The 18,333-nt window shown below is 44.2% G+C and overlaps 3 protein-coding genes across 13 annotated transcripts in view; 1 reads left to right on the top strand and 2 right to left on the bottom strand.

Moving 5' to 3' along the window:
- GGNBP2 (gametogenetin binding protein 2) overlaps positions 1-4,428 on the bottom strand; it is a 35,006-nt gene extending 30,578 nt beyond the window's left edge. For 2 of the 7 annotated variants that reach the window (XM_040455105.1, XM_040455109.1), the window contains exons 1-2: positions 4,243-4,428; positions 3,549-3,744 (exon numbers count right to left, since the gene is read on the bottom strand). In XM_040455105.1, the coding sequence (XP_040311039.1) occupies positions 3,549-3,641 (93 nt within the window). In that variant the 5' untranslated portion in view covers positions 3,642-3,744; positions 4,243-4,428. The remainder of the gene's footprint in view (positions 1-3,548; positions 3,745-4,242) is intronic. The other 5 variants (XM_040455110.1, XM_040455111.1, XM_040455106.1 and 2 more) reach the window with 4 other exon arrangements.
- A 6,283-nt stretch (positions 4,429-10,711) lies between these two features.
- On the bottom strand, positions 10,712-14,173 carry PIGW (phosphatidylinositol glycan anchor biosynthesis class W). Of its 3 annotated transcripts, none has more exons than XM_040455113.1 (2): positions 13,671-14,173; positions 10,712-12,619 (listed from the first exon to the last, which is right to left on the bottom strand). In XM_040455113.1, exon 2 carries the CDS (start codon positions 12,603-12,605, stop codon positions 11,100-11,102), a length of 1,506 nt encoding a protein of 501 aa, XP_040311047.1. In that variant the 5' UTR covers positions 12,606-12,619; positions 13,671-14,173; the 3' UTR covers positions 10,712-11,099. The 3 variants fall into 3 exon arrangements, with proteins under 3 accessions (XP_040311047.1, XP_040311046.1, XP_040311048.1); XM_040455112.1 differs by having other exon boundaries at positions 13,856-14,173; XM_040455114.1 differs by having other exon boundaries at positions 13,910-14,173.
- A 292-nt stretch (positions 14,174-14,465) lies between these two features.
- Positions 14,466-18,333, top strand: part of MYO19 (myosin XIX) — a 32,151-nt gene continuing 28,283 nt past the window's right edge. For all 3 annotated transcript variants that reach the window (XM_040455101.1, XM_040455103.1, XM_040455099.1), the window contains exons 1-3: positions 14,466-14,689; positions 15,333-15,471; positions 16,688-16,840. In XM_040455101.1, the coding sequence (XP_040311035.1) occupies positions 16,829-16,840 (12 nt within the window). In that variant the 5' untranslated portion in view covers positions 14,466-14,689; positions 15,333-15,471; positions 16,688-16,828. The remainder of the gene's footprint in view (positions 14,690-15,332; positions 15,472-16,687; positions 16,841-18,333) is intronic.

Here is an 18,333-nt window from a genome sequence, read left to right as displayed (position 1 = left end):
AAAAAAATATTATCTAAATCTTTAGTCCACTTAGATTATTTGAATTAGGAGAGTAAACTGCATCCCAGCAATATTGTAGGCAATTTGACAGCATGTGTCAAGAACTTTATAAAAGGTTCTTATCCTTTGATCCAGTAACTGTAGTTCCAAAGCCTGAGGAAAAAAAAAAACTTTAATGGAGAAATTTATGCCTTATTTATATCCCTATAGCATTATTCATAGTAAAAAATAGAATCATCCCTATATCCACAAAGGAAAAATGATTAAATTATGGAATGTTACACAACAAACTACTACATGGTCAGTAAAGCTACTTGGGGGTGCCTGGGTGGCTCAGTTGGTTGAGCATCTCACTCTTGATTTCAGCTCAGGTCATGACCTCAGGCAGTGAGATGGAGCCCTGCACTGGGGTCCTTGCTAACAGTGTGGGGCCTGCTTGGGATTTTCTCTCTCTCCCTTTCTCGCCATACCTCCCCTGCTCATGCCTGCTCTCCCTCAAAATAAGCAAACATTGGAGAAAAAAAAAAAGGTGCTTAAGAATGAGAAGAGCAAATGTCCTCAGTATTACATTCAGCAAAAAAAGCAAGATATAAAATGTTCTAGTAGACAATACATCTCAACTCTGTATCTATGTGTCTTTGACTAGAATTACAGCAAATGCTGCTATATCCTTAGTTATCTCTGGGAAGCAGAATTAAGGAGAATTTTTTTGTTATATGGTAATTTTTAAAGACTACTTTGTAAGGATATAAATTTTGACTATTCTTTTAAAAACTACTCACTTGAAAACCATAATTCTTCAAAACTGTCTCTAAAATAAAATCTGTAATCTGTCCATCTGCTATTTTATAATTCTAGTAACACAAAAAGAATTTTGGCCATATAGCATACCACTTTTATAAATATTCCACTAGCTTATTTGGTATTTTCTTAAATACACTTATATCAGCACTGTACTCTAGTATTCAAACCACAAAATTACAAAACGAGTCTTAAATGTGGATTCAACATGCCACATAAGAGGAGGCTACTTCCTCATATACAAGCTTCTCGATTTTATTTTACAAATCCTAAGGTAAAATCACAGGTTGAACTAAGGACAGAAGTTTCAGCTTCTGTTACCAAAACAATACGACATCTGTAACTGAATTGTGAAAGTTGTAACCAGGCTTAACACCTAGGTCCTAACAAAATTCTAAAACCACTTTAAAGATCACACAATGTTTTTTCAATACCTACGGACCCTAAGAACAAAGACCAGACCAAACGTTAACTTCAGGGATACACTGCCATCAAACTATCAGTGGACCAGTGAGAGCATAAACTTCTGCTACAGGCATCTTCCCTCCTTCTTCCCCAACAGGTGTTTGCTCTGCATTCTTCTTTTAAGTAGTGTTTGGTAGAACAGTTCTGAAAGAAACTTATTTTCTTAAATATAATGCATTCTTGACAAGAATTTTCACTAACCACCATTCAGGGACTATGCACAAGTTCTGAGACAAAACAATTAATAGTCCCACTCGTTGCTAGTGACAAAAACCAATCTAAAGTCAAGAAAAACTGTACCTTTTGCTAAATTAATGCTATTGTAAGATATTTAAATTAAATAATCCTAAATTTTATTTGCTTTGGCCACAAGTCCACAATACAATAAAAGCAAAACTCAACTACCAGGTTCAATCCAATCCCAACTTCTCTGGAGAAATAAGTACAATAATCTACCACAGTGCAAGGTTCCATCTTTTTCTATGGAAAATTTTAGAAATTAATACCACTGTACAGAGAATATAAAAACACCCACTGCTTTAAAGTTCTATATGACAGATTTATCAAAGCTGCATTCACACAAAAGGTGGTTATGTGACATAAGGAGAGAATCAGTGTCTATAAAAACTCAAATTTATGTTGGTTTCCCCTATGTTTTGATATCATACACTCAAAAGTAATCTTATGTCTAAACCCGTAAGATTTTTTTTAAACATCAAAGACATTCTGGGACAATAATCATAAAAGGTTGATACCAAACTATGGTGCTCTAGAAAAAGTGTGTTAGAGTTGGAAGAGAAAAAAGTAACAAATGAACATCTATTATTTTTCAAATTGAGAAATGCCATCATTTCATTTGATCAGAGTGCTTGTTTTTTTTCCTAACTTAAAATACAATTCCGTTACACTGTTAATGCAAAAAATGCAGAAATCATAACCAAGATATACAAGCACTTTCAAATGCACCAACACGAATTCTATTTACCTTATGTCAGGCCAAATCATTCTACCTTTTTCTATGAAAAAAAATATATATACGTGGGTAAGTATAGATGCTTTCACTTAAAAAGTTCTAACAAATCAAGTCATTGAATAGCTCTTCTAATCCTTTTAAAAGTACTGCAGCTCAATCAAATTTTAATTGAGACTGGCAAACAGAAAGGCATAGAGTGGCAGCTCTACAATGACTTGCATTTTATATAAAATTTGAAAAAACTTCGATATTTGCCCAAAATATTCAACAACAAAACAGAACTGCCTCTGAAAAACAGAAAGGTACAGTTAATAAGGCAAATGTGATAATATGAAAAGACTGAGTTACACCTATCAAAACAGACAAATGTATAATACAAAGCTTCAACAGCATCAAAATGCACATTTCAAAAATATTTAGAAAAGGTTCATTTCTTAAGAAATAGTGGCAACTGCACTCATTTCCTGTTCTGATTCAATTCAAATTTCTGCCATTTCCTTTCAGAGGAAATAGTACAGCAACACAGGGCAGAGGGTCAGTAATGCTCTACTATCATCAACTCTAAAAAACAAAACTACCCTGAGTGGGTTTTGACACTCAAGATGAGCAATCAGCTTTTTATAATGCTCTTACACATTCAATAATTTTGCTTCATTAACAAAAGGAGAAAAGGTTACCTGTAAGCTAAAAAATAACTATTGCCAAGAAAACCCATTTTGAAGAGTCACGGCTTAGCAATACAATAATTTCAAAGAGTTTTAATATACTGGGCGATATGAGACTATTTGCAATGAAACCAAATCATTTTAGTGGAATCTTTCCTGTACAAGAGCATGTCACTCTGCCCTCAGTAATTATGCTTCTGTAGTGAGCCACATACAGTATTGAGACAGAAAATATACAGGTAGCAGTGCAGCTGCGACATTTCCAGATAATTAAGACTCCCCGAGGGTAGGTGGATTCTGTAAAGGATAGGCCCTAAACGCCCAGGATCCTTCAACCCCTCTCCGAGACGCATGCTTTGGCAAAAGCAGCGTCTCATAAAGGGGCAGGGGAAAGGAAGAGGGTTCAAAAAGGAAGAAAAACCTGGCGAGAGAGGCTCGAAATGCTTACGGAGCGCTGGGCTAGGAGCCCGCAGAGGTTACCGTGCGACACACTGCAAAGGCGAGTTTGTGGGGCCTGCCGGAGAGAAGGCCTCGCCTAGGAGTTGCAACACACTCTTTCTCCAGTGCGCAGCGCTCGGCCTGGGGGAGGGGGAGGAGGGGAAACAGCTGCCAGGGGAGCTGCGAGCCCGGCCCGGCCCGCTCACCGTGAGAGTGTCGTCTATGTAGAGAGGAATCTGTCTCCTCTCGAAGGGGAACTCCTCCTCCCCGTCCCTGCACACTGCCACCAGTCGCGCCATCGTTCCCGACGCTGCCGTTGCCACCGTCACCACCTCCTCCCAGCTGCCGCCGCTGCTGCTGCTGCTCCTGCTGCTGCCGCTGCCGCCTCCTCCCAGCTCCTGCCTGCAACAGCCAAACCCCGCGAGCGTAAGCACCCGCCGCCGCGCAGCACTTTCGCCACGGGGGGGGGGGGGGGGGCAGAAGAGCAGGAGGGCACGGGAAAGCGGGACTGCGTTTCCCATCACCCGATTCCACACGCGCTGAGCCAATCAGCGCCGAGCAGTGCCGGGACCCGCCCCCTCGTGCCTCTCGCCTTCCCCAGCCCCCACCCCCGCCGGCCTCCAGTCAGGGTCCAAAGGAGAGGCGGAAGGGACCCATCGGCCCCGGGGCTTCCCCAGCCCGTCACCGGAGTCCCAGCTCTAGGACCCCACCCACGGCCTCAGCACCACAGCCCACCTCCTACTTTCCGCCGCCGGGGACCCCTTCCTCCCCTTTCTTGGAGCGCCCCGCCCAATCAGTCCCCAGGGCTGCAGTTGCCCGGCACGACCCCGCCCCTGGGAGGGGTCGACCCCGCCTCAGCTCTGCGGAGTCTGTAGAGGGAGGCGCAGACCCCTTCCTCACCCTCCTCGGAAGAGACCTCTCGGTTCTGACCTTCACCGTTTTCCTGGTCGCCTCCCTGACCCCCACCTCTGCTCCCCGTTACCGGCTGACGAGGCCCGCGTCAGGGCCGGCCTTGGCGGGAGCGCGGCTCCGAATGCCGTTTCCTCTCCAGGCTCAGTCAGCCGCTCGCGCCACGGGGAGTGGGAGAGGGAGGGCGGGCGACATGGGGAGGGTGGGGCAGGGAGGGGCCGAGAACGCTGGGCGGAGCCCCGCCTCCTCTCGCGATACTGTAGACCGACGCTCCCGGGTCGCCTCTTTCGAAATTCTGGTGGAGGGGGTGGGGTGCTCCCCAGGGTACCTAGAACGTGTTACCGACCCTTTCCCCCGAGTCTAGCTACCCGAATAAATCCGAAGTAGGGTTGCCAGGAGTGAGTAGGCCCAAACCTCTGTCCCTGGCCGCAGGGGCCTGGGAACGGCTCTCCCGAGGGCCGAAAGGAGCCGAGCCGAGCTGACTCAGGGCCGACCCAAGGGTCGAGGCCCTGGGAGGACTTCGGTAAGTGGGGAGGAGCTGAGGCTTTCGCAGTCAGCGGTAGGAGAAAGCGAGAGTGAGGGAAGGGGAGACGAGCGTCTGGACAGTAAGAGACAAACTCTGAGCTTGGTTTCCAGGCACTTGACGCCGCTTTCCCTGACACCCTGATTGACCAGGGGCCTGCCGCATCACTGCTTCCCTGATTGAGACTGCGTCAAGATCCCACTGAGGGAAACTATTAGAGTGCTGATAGGTTAGTGCTCTAGTTGCTACACTAGAGGCAACTAGGAGACTATCTGGACAGTGGCCTGGTGTGCAGCCTGGCCAGAGAAACTTCTTGGGCCCGGTTAATATTAACAGGGACTCAGGACACGGATTCCCTTGGGCAAAGTACTGGTACCGGCCAAAGGCCCTTCCCCCGACCCTCTTCTGAGAAGCAGATCCGCTGTAAAGACGATTCATCTACACTGTGCGTGCCACCACGTACTCATTTTCTACCTTGAAGGCTTTGGAGGCCTGTTGTAAAACCAAAATAGTTGTTGGGAAGTATTTTGCCTATTAAAGTCTTGACGATTTTAGGGATAAATCCATTTGCTGCTCTTAAAACTAATACTGATGACAGATCTATATTTCCTGGTAGAGTATGCTAGAGCAGTGATACTGATCTTTAAAAAGTATTTTGGTCATCACCTGAAATCTTAGAGACTCACAACAAAAAACCCCACAGTGCATCTTTAGCCATGTTGACTTATGACATTGTGTTGTCACTGTTAGGGTAGGTGACATAATAAACGGAAAGAATCATTGTTCAGTCCCAACGGTGTGATTATTCAGTGAGTATTATTTATGTCTTTTGGCCATGTTAGGAGAGCAGAACAATATGATAGCTTGGATCCGATAGACAAATAGGAAGTGCGTGCACCTTTTGACAGATTACATAGCCAAAATCTAGACTTTTGGATGTTTCATGTAAAAACATTCCTCTTAGGAAAAAATACTGTGGGTTTTAAGATCTAAAGGTGCTCTTATAAAGACTAAATTAATGTACCTACTTTATACCTCGTTTTATTTATTTATTTTGAGAGAGAAAAAGCACAAGTGGGGGAGGGGCAAAGAGAGAGGGAGAGAGAGAATCCCTAGCAAGTTGTGTGCTGTCAGCACAGAGCCTGATTTCAGGCTTGATCTCACAAAGCGAGAGATCATGACTAGAGCGGAAACCAACAGTCGGATGCTTAACCTACTGAGTCACCCAGGTGCCCGCCCCCCCCCCCCCCCACCGGCTTTATACCTTTTAAGCTTCCTTTGGATTGTAGTTAGTAAAGGACATTGAAGATGACAAGCTCAATATATAGGTTTTGATTTTAATTACTTTCATTATTGAGCACACACTGGGTACTAGCAAAGAACTGAGTATTCACCCTGGGGATTTAAATCTTAAAAAGGCATTAAAACCCAAATATAAAACATGATGAGACCACAACAGTCTCTTTCCATCTGCGATTACTTTCCCTGATTTGGATTTGTCTTTTATTAACTAATCTCTGCATCCAACATGGATCAAACTCACAACCCTGAGATCAAAAGTCCCATGCTCTACTACTGACTGAGCCATCCAGGTGCTCCTGGGTTTGTCTTTTACATCCACTAAACACACTGCTTAGTATCTTTGGACAGTGTTTCACATACTTTTAGGTAGTCAGTGAATACTTACTGTAAAGTTAAAAAGGTAGATAATGTGCTAGATAAGTTGTTCTTTCTCAAGCAAGTAAGGTGATATAGCCTGGGTGCTCCAAATATGATAAAATCAATATTTGAGGGGAAATGCTTAGAAAATTATTTCACTGGGAGCACCTGGGTGGTTCAGTTGGTAGGGCATCTGACTTCAGCTCAGGTCATGATCTTATGGTTCGTGGGTTCGGGCCCTGTGTTGGGTTCTGTGCTGACAGCTCGGAGCCTGGAGCCTGCTTCGGATTCTCTGTCTCCCTCTCTCTCTTTGCTCCTCCTCCACTCATGCGTGCATGTGCGTTGTCTCTCAAAAATAATAAAGTAACATTTACAAAATTAAAAATTATTTCACTGGAAAACAATTTTTAGAGAAGTTTTATCTATTGGGGGGGCGCCTGGGTGGCTCGGTCGGTTAAGCGTCCAACTTCAGCTCAGGTCATGATCTCACAGTCTGTGAGTTCAAGCCCTGCTTCCGGCTCTGTGCTGACAGCTCAGAGCCTTGAACCTGCTTGGGATTCTGTCTCCCTCTCTCTCTGCCCCTCCCCCACTCATGCTCTGTCTCTCTAAAATGATTAACATTAAAAAATTTTAATAAAAAAGTTTTAACTATGTATCTTCTTAATTTTAGAGCAGGCACTCATTTTCACTATTGGTCTAGCTTCAGCTAAAACCAATACTGCTGCAGCAAATATTTCATGACTTAAGTCATGAAGAGAGCCTTTAGAGAATTTAGAGAGCCTTTAGAACCTAAGAACCTTTAGAGAACTTAACTCTAATTGACAAAATAAGTTATTACATAAAAAAGCCATTTGTTGCCTATTTTAAAATTTCAATATAGGCATTGTGAAATACAAGGTTGAAGGATTGGGAAGGCCAGGAAAGAAGGCAGTCAACAGCAGAGGACATTTTGCTGGTACCTAGTAACAGTTGGAGTGATGGAGAGGTGATAAATCATCAACAAAATACCATTCTTTTTCTTATTTGGTCCCTAATGTGTGAGAGCCAGCCCCAAAACTCAAGCATGAATGAGATATGACTATTGCCAAGCTACTTAGGTTTAAGTGAAAGAAGAGGACCTAATTTTTCCTCATATTATTTCTTATCTTCATAGACCACACATAAATTCCTGGGGAGCAAAATAAAACTTTGTATGATTTATGCATCATATTGGACATCAATGCTCAATAAAAATAAAACTGGTTGCTATCTTCCAAACACAAGCTAGCTATGGATACATATTGGTAGGTATCTCCAGTTTAAGTTGGGTAATTTAAAGTCATGGGAATGAGTCAATTCCTTAAGATCATCGATAGAATAAGGTCCTAGACCACATTATACTCTTCTTTTTCCCCCTTCCTTCTCTGTCTCCACAAATTGATAGTTAGGGTCACCTAGCTGGCTCAGTTGGTGGAGCATGGGACTCTTGATCTTGGGTTTGTGAGTTCAAGCCACATGTTGGGTATAGAGATTACTTAAAAATATTCAAAAAAATTGACTGTTGAAAATTAGCTAATTAGAATAACATCGTTGTTTTCATGATAATAACCACATTGTTTCATGTGGTAGTAAAATCGATAGCAGAATGTAAATTTATTTAAATTGCCGTGGTTGTCCAAATCTGAGGATCTGTGAATTTGGTTTTCTTTTTCATGAGCTGACAGTGGGAAGTTTTGTTGTGTCTGTTGAAAATAGAGACAAGGAGCCTGGGTGGCTCAGTCAGTTAATTGTCTGGCTTCTATGCAGGTAATGATCTTGCGGTTCATGAGTTCCAGCTCCCCACCAGGTTCTCTGTCAGGGTGGAGACTCCTTTGGATCCTCTGTTACCCTCTCTTTCTGCCCCTCCCCTGCTCGCACACATTCTCTCTCTCTCAAAAATAAATAAAATTTAAAAAAAAAAGACACATTTCCTCTACTTAAATTTTTTTAAAGGGAAAATAATGTCTACAAGTTAAAATATAAGCCCCTCGAAGGCAGGGACTTTGTCTTACTTTTCGTTTCCCCAGTATCTATACCTGGTACATTGGAGCTCAATAAATGAACGATCTCTTTCTCTTCTATAAACTAGAACCAAGTCAGCATGGTCTTTTCTTACTAATTGTTTTGTTTTTATTAAGCTATTTCATTAGCTTTCTCTTACATGACTTTCATAATTAGAGGTGGAAAAAACATAGAGTACACTTTGTTCTTTTAAGTTATGATTCATTATCTGTAATTGTGAGACATAAACTTGAGAGATATTTAAGACCCAGAAAAGAATGAAGGAGCAGTTACTGACAAGAAGCAGCAGACCAGTTAGACAACGTGATCATTTAGTCATCAAATAATTTAAATTACTTTTTTTTTTTACTGAGAGAACAATATTGTTAGAGTCTCCTCAGCTCTCCAGCTTGGAGACTGGAGCCTATTTCAGATTCTGGGTCTCCCTCTCTCTCTGCCCCTCCCCTGCTTGTGTTCTGTCTCTCTCTTTCTCTCAAAAATAAATAAACATTAAAAAGTAAAAAAAAAAATAGATTAATTCCAAATATCATTGATTATAGTTAGCAAAAATGCCACATAAATATTAAATTAGCCATTAACATAATAAATTGAAGTAAACCAATTAGTGTAATAGTCATATTTAACGACTTAAGGAAAAATTTTTAACTAATTTAGAGGCAGCTGATCAAAACAGAAAATTGAAAATTTGATGTTAGAGGAGGCTCCACCCATACTACAAAAATAATCCAGGTTGCTTACCAAATATAAAATTAACTTGAGCATTCTGACCCTTGCCTATTTCTATAATGATCAGATTTCTACTTGAAAATAGAAAACAATAGGCAGATTTTAGTTCTTTTTTTTCCACTTAAAAAATTTTTTTTTTTTTTTTTTTTTTTTAGCATTTATTTATTGTTGAGAGAGTGCAAGCAGGGGAGGAGCAGAGAGAGAGAGGAAGACACAGAATGTGAAGCAGACTCCAGACTCTGAGCTGTCAGCACAGAGCCCGACACAGGGCTCGAACCCATGAACTGAGATCATGACCTGAGCCGAAGTCAGACGTTCAACCAACCAAGCCATCCAGGCGCCCCTTTCCCCCGCCACTTTATTTATTTATTTATTTATTTTTAATTTTTGGGACAGAGAGAGACAGAGCATGAACTGGGGAGGGGCAGAGAGAGAGGGAGACACAGAATCGGAAACAGGCTCCAGGCTCCGAGCCATCAGCCCAGAGCCTGACGCGGGGCTCGAACTCACAGACCGCGAGATCGTGACCTGGCTGAAGTCGGACGCTTAACCGACTGCGCCACCCAGGCGCCCCTTCCCCCGCCACTTTAAACAATATACAGGGAACATTATAATCAGAAACTAAGAATTTTATATTTTTAAAATCTTAACATTTTGAACAGCTGGTTCAAATATCTACTTAGAGTTTTTAAATGACTCAAATTCTCAGTAGGATATTAAACTTTAATATAGCTGTTGTATTAAATCAGCCTAGTACATGATTTTCTCACTGGTTCTCTTTCCCTTTAACATAGTAGATAAGGCCCCTGCCTGTCTCTCTAGCTTATTACTTTCTTCTGTTTTCTGAACTCCAGCCTTAAGTTTCAAGATGTACTAGATATCCTCCCAACTCAGGACCTTTGCTGAAGGATACATTCTACCTAGAATGCTGTTTACCCCTTCCCTTAACCACAAACATGGTCCTCAGACCACCCATCAACTCTAGTTCAAAAAAATACCATCTAGGAGCACCTAACTGGCTTAGTCTGTAGAGCACACAACCCTTGATCTCAGGGTTGTTAGAGCCCCATATTGGGTGTAGAGACTACTTAAAAATGAAATCTTTAAAGAAATACCATCTGTGGGAAAAACTTTGACTCTACTAGGTCAGTTCTTGGTTTGACATTCTTGGCAACCCATACTTCATGACTTAACACAGTTTATAATTGTTGTTCAGTGTCTGTTTCCCCACTAGATTGCAAGCTCCAAGATATCAGGAAACCTGCTTATCATTCCTAGCATAGAGTTGGCTAAAAAAATAATCAGTCCCAAAGTAAAACTATTGTCTCATAATTACTAGGCATGTAAACTGCATCATACAATTCATTCCATTTGGAGCATTTAACTGTTTTCTGACTTTGTAGTATTTAAGTATTTGATTATAAACACTTGCTTTCACATACTTAGGCTTTTTTAAAAGGTTAAAACTGAGCAAGTAAAGAAGTGTTGACAATTCCACAATTCACACTGAGATGTTTTCACGCAAATTTTATTATAAAAGTCATACAATAAATTCACATTGAGATGTTTTCATGTAAATGTTATGTCATACAATAAAAAAATACAGAATGGTATGTAAGAAGAAAGTAAAAATCCCCCTCACCCTCCAATCTTTCAGTGTCACAACTGCAGTTTCTTTAAAATACTGAAATTTAATAAATATTCTAATGAGTCACAAGACTTGTTTCTCTATTGGTTTGTTTTATATAGTGTTGAGACACATTAAAACATTAAGCATCATTTATAGAGGGTTGAAAAAAATATGGTTAACACTGGGTTGCCAAAAGCCCATTTTCTTCACATTTAATATTCTTCCTCATTAAAATGTTGCTCTAACACAGGTACTTCCTACCCATACTGATCACCAAAATTTTATTGTCTTATCTTGCAAGTGTAGCACATATATAATTAAACAGTTGGTAAACATATAGAGATTGAGCACAAATAAGGCCCACAAAGTACTGCTGTGTAATGTATCTATCAACAGGTTGATCAGACCAGTAGTTATATTTGACAGCAAGAAAAAAATTAACTGGTTTCTGTTCATAGCTGTGATTAAACAAAGACTGGGTTCCTTTCTTTCAGCTTCAGAGACCAGAGATTCTAAATGTTTTTTATTTGTGACAGACGAATGGATCAGTTTCCAAGAACATGGTACCACAGCCTCTTTAATTAGAAATTTGGCAAAACTCAAAATTATATCACCCAGTAATAAACTGCTAAGAAGGATCAGGCTAGAAGCAACTATCCAAATACAAAAGGCTAAATTGGCCATTCTCCGAGATACTACTTCTACATTTACCTGAACTATGTAGAGAGATATGAAGAGACTAATAGCTGTCAGCAAAATACAGTGGGCTCCTTTTATCCAGTCTTTGACATGTGATCTTTTTTTAAGCATATATGACCCTGTTTGCACGCCAGCCATATGAATTGCCACATACCCCAAGGTAGAAATTATTCCTTCTCGGTTGGCATTTAATAAACCAACCCTTGTGCCACTACCATCAGTGCCATACAAAATTAACCTTTTCAGTGGGGTAAAGTCAAGGGCCAGCTGGTATAACACAATAATGCTGATTGCCACAATCCAGGATTTATTGAGAGGAAAAATAATCAAAAGCAATGATGTTATCAGTTTCACAACTATTAAGGTAAAGAAAAAGTTCCAATGAACTCCATACTCAGTCAAATGTTCCTGATAGCCTATGGCTTTTATAATGACTAATCGTCCTATTCCTAGGAAGACTAATGGCCAAACAGAGTACAATGACTTTGTAAGATAATAAAATCTGGACTCTTCTGTGTATTTTTTCCTAACTTCTGGACAAACCATTGCAGTCCCAAAAATAAAACCTCCTACTCCAAAATCCATCGCTCCTGTCCCATAGAGCTCAGTTTTGGCAAATCTTCTGGGAAAAAGTGGAAAGTCCACAGCCAAAATGGCAATAGCAGTAAATGCACTGTTAATTACACGGAAACAAGAGATGGCTGGAATGTATTCAGATTCTAGACTGATTTTCAAGAATTTTTCAATCATTTTCTGGACAGGCATTCTGGCACAAGTTCTCCTGCAGTATATTTGATAGAACAGCCCTGCCCCACAGATAATTACAGCAAGGTGCTCAAGGAGGACAAATGAAGACAAAATGGTCAAAGTGGCCACCAGGGGAATTATTAGGGAAACAAAGTCAATGAAGAATCTAGTTCTCCAGGTATGTGAAGAACACAAGTGCTGTGAGAGAATGATCAGGAGCCCTCTGCACACGATACAGAGTGCAGGCAAACACAAGCCCTGGGTGACTTCCAGCACGCTGGTTCCATTGTGGTTACTGACAAAAGCTTCCTTCATCTGCTTCTGAGACATTTTTTTCCTTCTTCCTGTGAAAATGAGCAAAGGGATGCATTGGAAAAGCAAAGTTCTTGTGGAATTGACATATATATGAACCTTACTGGATTTTACCCTTATTCTTAGGTTTCAGAGCAGAACTTTAGGCTGTAATGATTTCAAATCAGAGCAGAAACTAGAATTTGTGATTTTCCTTCCAAAGATTGTGGGAAGAAACCTAACACTAACACATCAGGAAAAGAATGTCATACTACTAGTATGAAATTATTGGTTAAAAACCTTTAGCTATTCTCAGTATAAGGCAGACTCAAAAGGCAATTTCGGATATAACCCCTGAAAATGTTATCAGTCAGCTAGGAATTCCTATTACAAAGTATAGGATAAGTCATTAAGATTTTGTAATACAAATTGAATACACCTAACTAATGACTTCAAGTCAAAGCCAAGAGGGACAGGGAGAGAAGGCATTTAAGTACACCTTGGAGTACTTCGGTTTGTGTGAACAGCCTCTCTGAACCCATTGCCTCCAGTACAAAATACTAGTTCTCCAGTGACATCCAGAGCTCCAGGAGTCTCTCTACCTCATTTACATACTTTTTTTTTTTTTTTTTTTTTTTTTTTTTTTAGAGCACGAGCAAGGGAGGGGAAGAGAGAGAAGGAGACAGGATCTGAAGCAGGCTCCACTCTGACAGCAGAAAGCCCAATGTGGGGCTGGAACTCCCAAGCTGCGAGCTCACGACCTGAGTCGAAGTTGACTGCCCAACCGATAAAGCCACCTGGGCGCCCCTACAGCCAGTTTTAACCAGTTTTCAGGTTAAGGTGTAGATAGGTAGAATGGATGCTAATACTGGGGAAAGGGGCGAGGGCAGGGAGGCATGGGTGTATGGCACACACTAGTGTTAGTGGTTCAAAGGGATGTAAAACACCTTTCTGTCATGTATCAGTGTCTGAAAAGTGGCACACAGGAAGAAGTTTGTTGACTAAACCAGAACCATGTTGAACAAATGAATGCATACATGCCTGATGGTCTGAGCCAACAACAATATCTCACTGTAACAAACCGATACTAGTGGGGGCGCGCACCTGGGTGGCTCAGTCAGTTGAACTCGGACTCGATTTCCAGGCCGGTCATGATCCCAGGGTGGTGGGATCGAGCCCTGTGGCTGGCTCCGCTCTACCAGCTTGAGAGTCTCTCTGCCTTTGTCCCCCCACCCTCTCACGTGCACTTTCTCTTGCTTTCTCAAATTAAAAAATTTTTAAAAACTGGCCTTTAAAAATAAAGGAGTCCTTTCCCCGTCTGACACGGCTGTGGCGGCCCTTACACTTCACGTGCCTTTGGTGTCTCGGCGCCCTGGCAGTTTAGCCCTCTATAAGCCCCGCTGCCAAGCTCCCACCGCAGCCGCACAGCCCCCTGGGAGCAACCCGCTTCCGCCTCCCGAGCCCGGCTTCCGGCCGACGTGGGGCGCCTGCGCTTCCGGGCGGGTGGATTCTGCGCGCGCGCCCCGCCCCCAGGACTGGAGCCAGTTTCCCGGCCCCGATGTCTCCCCATGCCTGTTCTTTCCGGTGGTGGGCTTGCTGCGTCCCGGTCCGTCAGAGGAGCCCCGAGCGGAGCAGGCGCGTCACGCGTCTCACCGCACCCTCTCGAACCCTTTGACGGGGCTCTGTCGGAGTGGTGGGGTCTGAGGCCCCGGCTCAGTGTTCAACCACGGCGTCCTCTACTGAAGGACCCCACGGCCCTGTGAGGCCCCGGAAGCCCTGCTTCTCCCGCCAGAACACGGGAGCCCTGCGGCTCATCCCCATCTTACCCCAGCTTCTCAAAATAGTTTGTCCCACCTGAAGCCCTAACTCAGACCCCGGCATCCCCAGCGGGCCACGTGCGCCCCGCGCCGCCGGTGCGCGCCCCGCCTCGGGGGAGGAGCCGGCCCGCTCTGGCCACTGTGTCAGAGCAGCAGCCAGCTCGTGCGCTCCGGCCGCCCAGGCTTCCTCTCCACCCCGGCTCGCTCCCGCCCTTTCCTCTTCCCTTTCATTCCCAGGCTCTTCCCGCCGCCTCTCCCGGCCCGCCCGCCTTCGCAGTCGGCTTCGCGGCTCAAGCCGTGGGACCGGTGAGTGTCACCCCCAGCCCAGATCCGAAGCGTTTTGCGACCCCGAAGGGGCAGGTTTGTCCATGGAGCGCTGAGGAACAGGGGGCGTCTTCCTCTCCTTTTTCCCATTTCCTTTTTGACCGTCTCTTATCCCAGGAGAGGGCAGCCCAGCTCCTGGCCCCTGCCAAGAACAAGAACCTTCCATGGTCACCCTCCACCTCTCCACCTTGTTGGCAGGAGGCAGCCCGAAGTAGGGGAAAGGTCTCAGCTGGTAGGCTGAGTCCCGGCTCCTGCCCCTCTCCTCGTCCTCCTAGGGACAGGGAAGGGGCGGCTGGTACCGGGAAGCGTCAAGGTAGCCGCGCCCTTGGCTAGGGTCACATCCACCTTCCTGGGAAGGACGTGCTCTCCCCGTGCCAGGTGCTTCCGGAGCGGCACCTCGTCCAGAGAGGAAGTCCTGGTTCCCGCCGTGAACCTGGGGATGGCCCCCCTTGGGTTCCCAGGACCCTCACCCAGATTTTCTCGTCTGCCCTCCCACTGCCCTCTAAGCCCAGGAGGAACCTGAGGCTGGGGAGGAGGAGCCTAGTGATCAGGTTGCTTCTTGCCTTGGTGTTTCATCTGTTCATTACCATCGCTGTTCTACCCACGGTGGTCACACCCTTTCCAGAAATTCTAGGCTGGTAACCGCGAAAACTGGAGAAAGCAAGAGCTGGGAGAACTGGAGAAAACCGCTCTCATCTGACTTGACTCTGGCTATGAACGAACGCTGCATCGTAATAAACAACTTTTGCAAAGCTTCTTCTGAGGTACTAGCCCATTTGATCCTTAACTCGGCATTTTGAGGTGTAGATATTAGTATTCCTTTTTGCCAACGAGTAAAGGGAATAAGGTTTAGAGAGCTAGTGTGATCTGCCTTGCGGGAGTTGTGGTCTTTCGTTTCTAACTCCACAACCTATTATGCTCCCCCTTTGATCCTCTCTTAAAATGAGCTTCGAGTTGAGAGAGCTTTGTTCTCCTTGAGTCTTGGTTGGCCTCCTCATGGCTCTCTCTTGGACACCATATGGTTAGTGTCCAAGGTGAATGTGCCCAACACGTTTCTGATGCCCTCTCTCCTTTTTCCAGTTTCCGTGAAGTCCTTATCCCTGAGTTCTTTCAAATGCTGGATGTATTCAGAGCCTCAAAAAAGCCTCTGCCAGGGTTAATTCATTACAGACACCCCTCATCCTCATCCCTTCTTGCTAGGGAGGTGTGAGATCTGGGAAATTCTGAGTCTGAGGGTCATTTACAGTTTTTCAGAAATTGGCCTGGGTACAGCCTCACAACACTACGTCTCTGAGACAGATTTTCCTCTGAAATCCTTGCCTTCTTAACGTTGACACTGGACTGTTCTACCTGATTAGTGTCCCCAAATGGATTATCTGTCTTGAGTAGTACTAACAATATTCCCCCTCTGAGTGAATATTCAGATTTGTACTCCCATGACATCAATGACCTTCACAACCCACCTGAAGGTTACCTTGTAAGGTAGATTTTACTATCCCCATTTTCAAGATGAGGGATCAAGGTGGGCCAGGAAGGTGATGTGGCTGTCCTATGAATGACTAAGCTGTGATTTTGCTCCCTTACAACAACTTTCCTAGAGGATCAGGAATTGACTCCAGCCTCCCTGCTCTATCAGTTACTGACTATACTAAAATAGGATATGGAGAGGATAGGACATGAGACTTCTCTGTCTCCTAGTGTCTTCATCCTCCATGGCACACTGACTCAGAACATATGTAGCCCTACCTCAAACCCCTGTAGTAAAACTGGCCCTGAAGGAGCCCCGGGAGCCTCTCGAGGTTCTCATAAAAGTTTTCCCTGTTCCCTAATTGGCAGGGGATAGGACAGACTTTTCCTCTTTGCCCGGGCTTGCCCTGGTTCTCATTGCAGTTCCTCATGCTTGGTGCGAGGAGCAAGAGTGAGTCACTCTGGAGAAGCCCTTACCTGTGTGTGGCCCTTGTTTTCTCTCTCATGTCATAGGCTCTGGGGGTGACTCTTCTCAGATTCCTCTGGAACTAAGCCCTTTGCTGGACCCATGCTCCAGCCTGTGCCCCCATGACCAGGTGGATAGAACTCCTTGTGTCTATGACCCAGAACCCTGGCTGACCACATTGAAGCAGGATGCTCCAGCAGGTAAAACCTCACCTTTAGGTAACCTAGGCCCTGAAGCACCTAAGGCACCTTCCCATCTGTCACTTGGCTGAGTGAAATTTCCACTTGCCCTGACCTGGAAGGGAAAGATCCCTTAGAGGTTTTTTCTTCTTTTCTCTTTTCATGTAGTCACTCCAGTCACTTTTCATTTGTCATTGAGAATCTTTTCCTGATACCTAATTTGAATCTCTCTTATTATGGTCTTTAGCTCTTTTTCCTGGGAATGGTAAGATGGGATTGGTAGGGGAATCCTGAGGGCACTTTGATGATTTCATAAGCCTGAACCAGTGAGGGAGTCCTGAGAAATGTCCCTGCCAGCCTGAACTGTTGAGGTACAATGAAAGCCTGGGGCTTCCAAGAGGAGGTGTTCTTTGAAGCTGAACCTTAAAGAATATGTAGGAAGTAGATGGGGGAGAAGGGAAATAAGTAGTCCAGGCAAAGAGGTCAGCTTGTGCAAAAATGTGGGTGAAGATGTCTATGTGGAAATATAGAAGAATTCTGATGAATGGATCATGAGTGAGGGGTTGCTATTGTGACATGAAACCTGCCCTTACTCCAGGCCTCTGCCTCTTTAAAAAGGCTACTATGGCCTCAGCCTTGCAGGATTCCAAATCACCCATCTCCTATCCATATCATCCTTCCTATGCACCTCTCTGTCCAGAGAATGCCAGTAGATATTCGCTGAGTTTTTACAAAATGTTGCCAGGCACTGGGCTGAGGCAGATGTTTAAGGTGATACCTGCTCTCTAGGAGCTCACAGTCTAGTGGACTCCTAGGCAGGTGAGTGCCTGAGACTTAACCAGGATAACCAAGTGTGAAGCCAGGCAGCCTCAAGGGAGCCCTAATAGACACTACTACTTGATCATCTTCCAGAATTTTGTGTCATGAAATGGGCTTGAGACTGCAGAGAAGTCGGTGAGACAGTTGTCTGCTCTGGGCTTTTTCTGTTTGTTTTTAACTTTTTTTTTTTTTTCTTATTAAGAAAGTAGTAATGGGGTGCCTGGGTAGCTCAGTTGGTTAAGCGTCCAGCTCTTGATTTTGGCTCAGCTCATGATCTCACAGTTTGTGGGATTAAGTCCCAGGTTGGGCTTTGTGTTGACAGCATTGGGATTCTTTTTTTTTTTTTTTTCAACGTTTATTTATTTTTGGGACAGAGAGAGACAGAGCATGAACGGGGGAGGGGCAGAGTGAGAGGGAGACACAGAATCGGAAACAGGCTCCAGGCTCTGAGCCATCAGCCCAGAGCCTGACGCGGGGCTCGAACTCACGGACCGTGAGATCGTGACCTGGCTGAAGTCGGACGCTTAACCGACTGCGCCACCCAGGCGCCCCAAGCATTGGGATTCTCTATCCCTCTCTCTCTGCCCCTCGCCAGCTCTCGAGCATACTCTCTCTTTCAAAATATATAAACATTTTTGTTTTTTTTTAAAGTAGTAATGTTCATCACAACCATACTAGCAAGCTGCTCTGTGTTG

The sequence above is a fragment of the Herpailurus yagouaroundi genome, unplaced genomic scaffold (genome assembly GCF_014898765.1).
Source record: "Herpailurus yagouaroundi ecotype Mexico unplaced genomic scaffold, PumYag 215, whole genome shotgun sequence".
NCBI classification, from domain to species: Eukaryota; Metazoa; Chordata; class Mammalia; order Carnivora; family Felidae; genus Herpailurus; species Herpailurus yagouaroundi.
This window is presented reverse-complemented; position numbering and strand designations above follow the sequence as displayed.

Excerpts from the sequence above, each read along its gene's own strand:
- PIGW (XM_040455113.1), bottom strand. The coding sequence starts at position 12,605 with ATGTCTCAGAAGCAGATGAAGGAAGCTTTTGTCAGTAACCACAATGGA.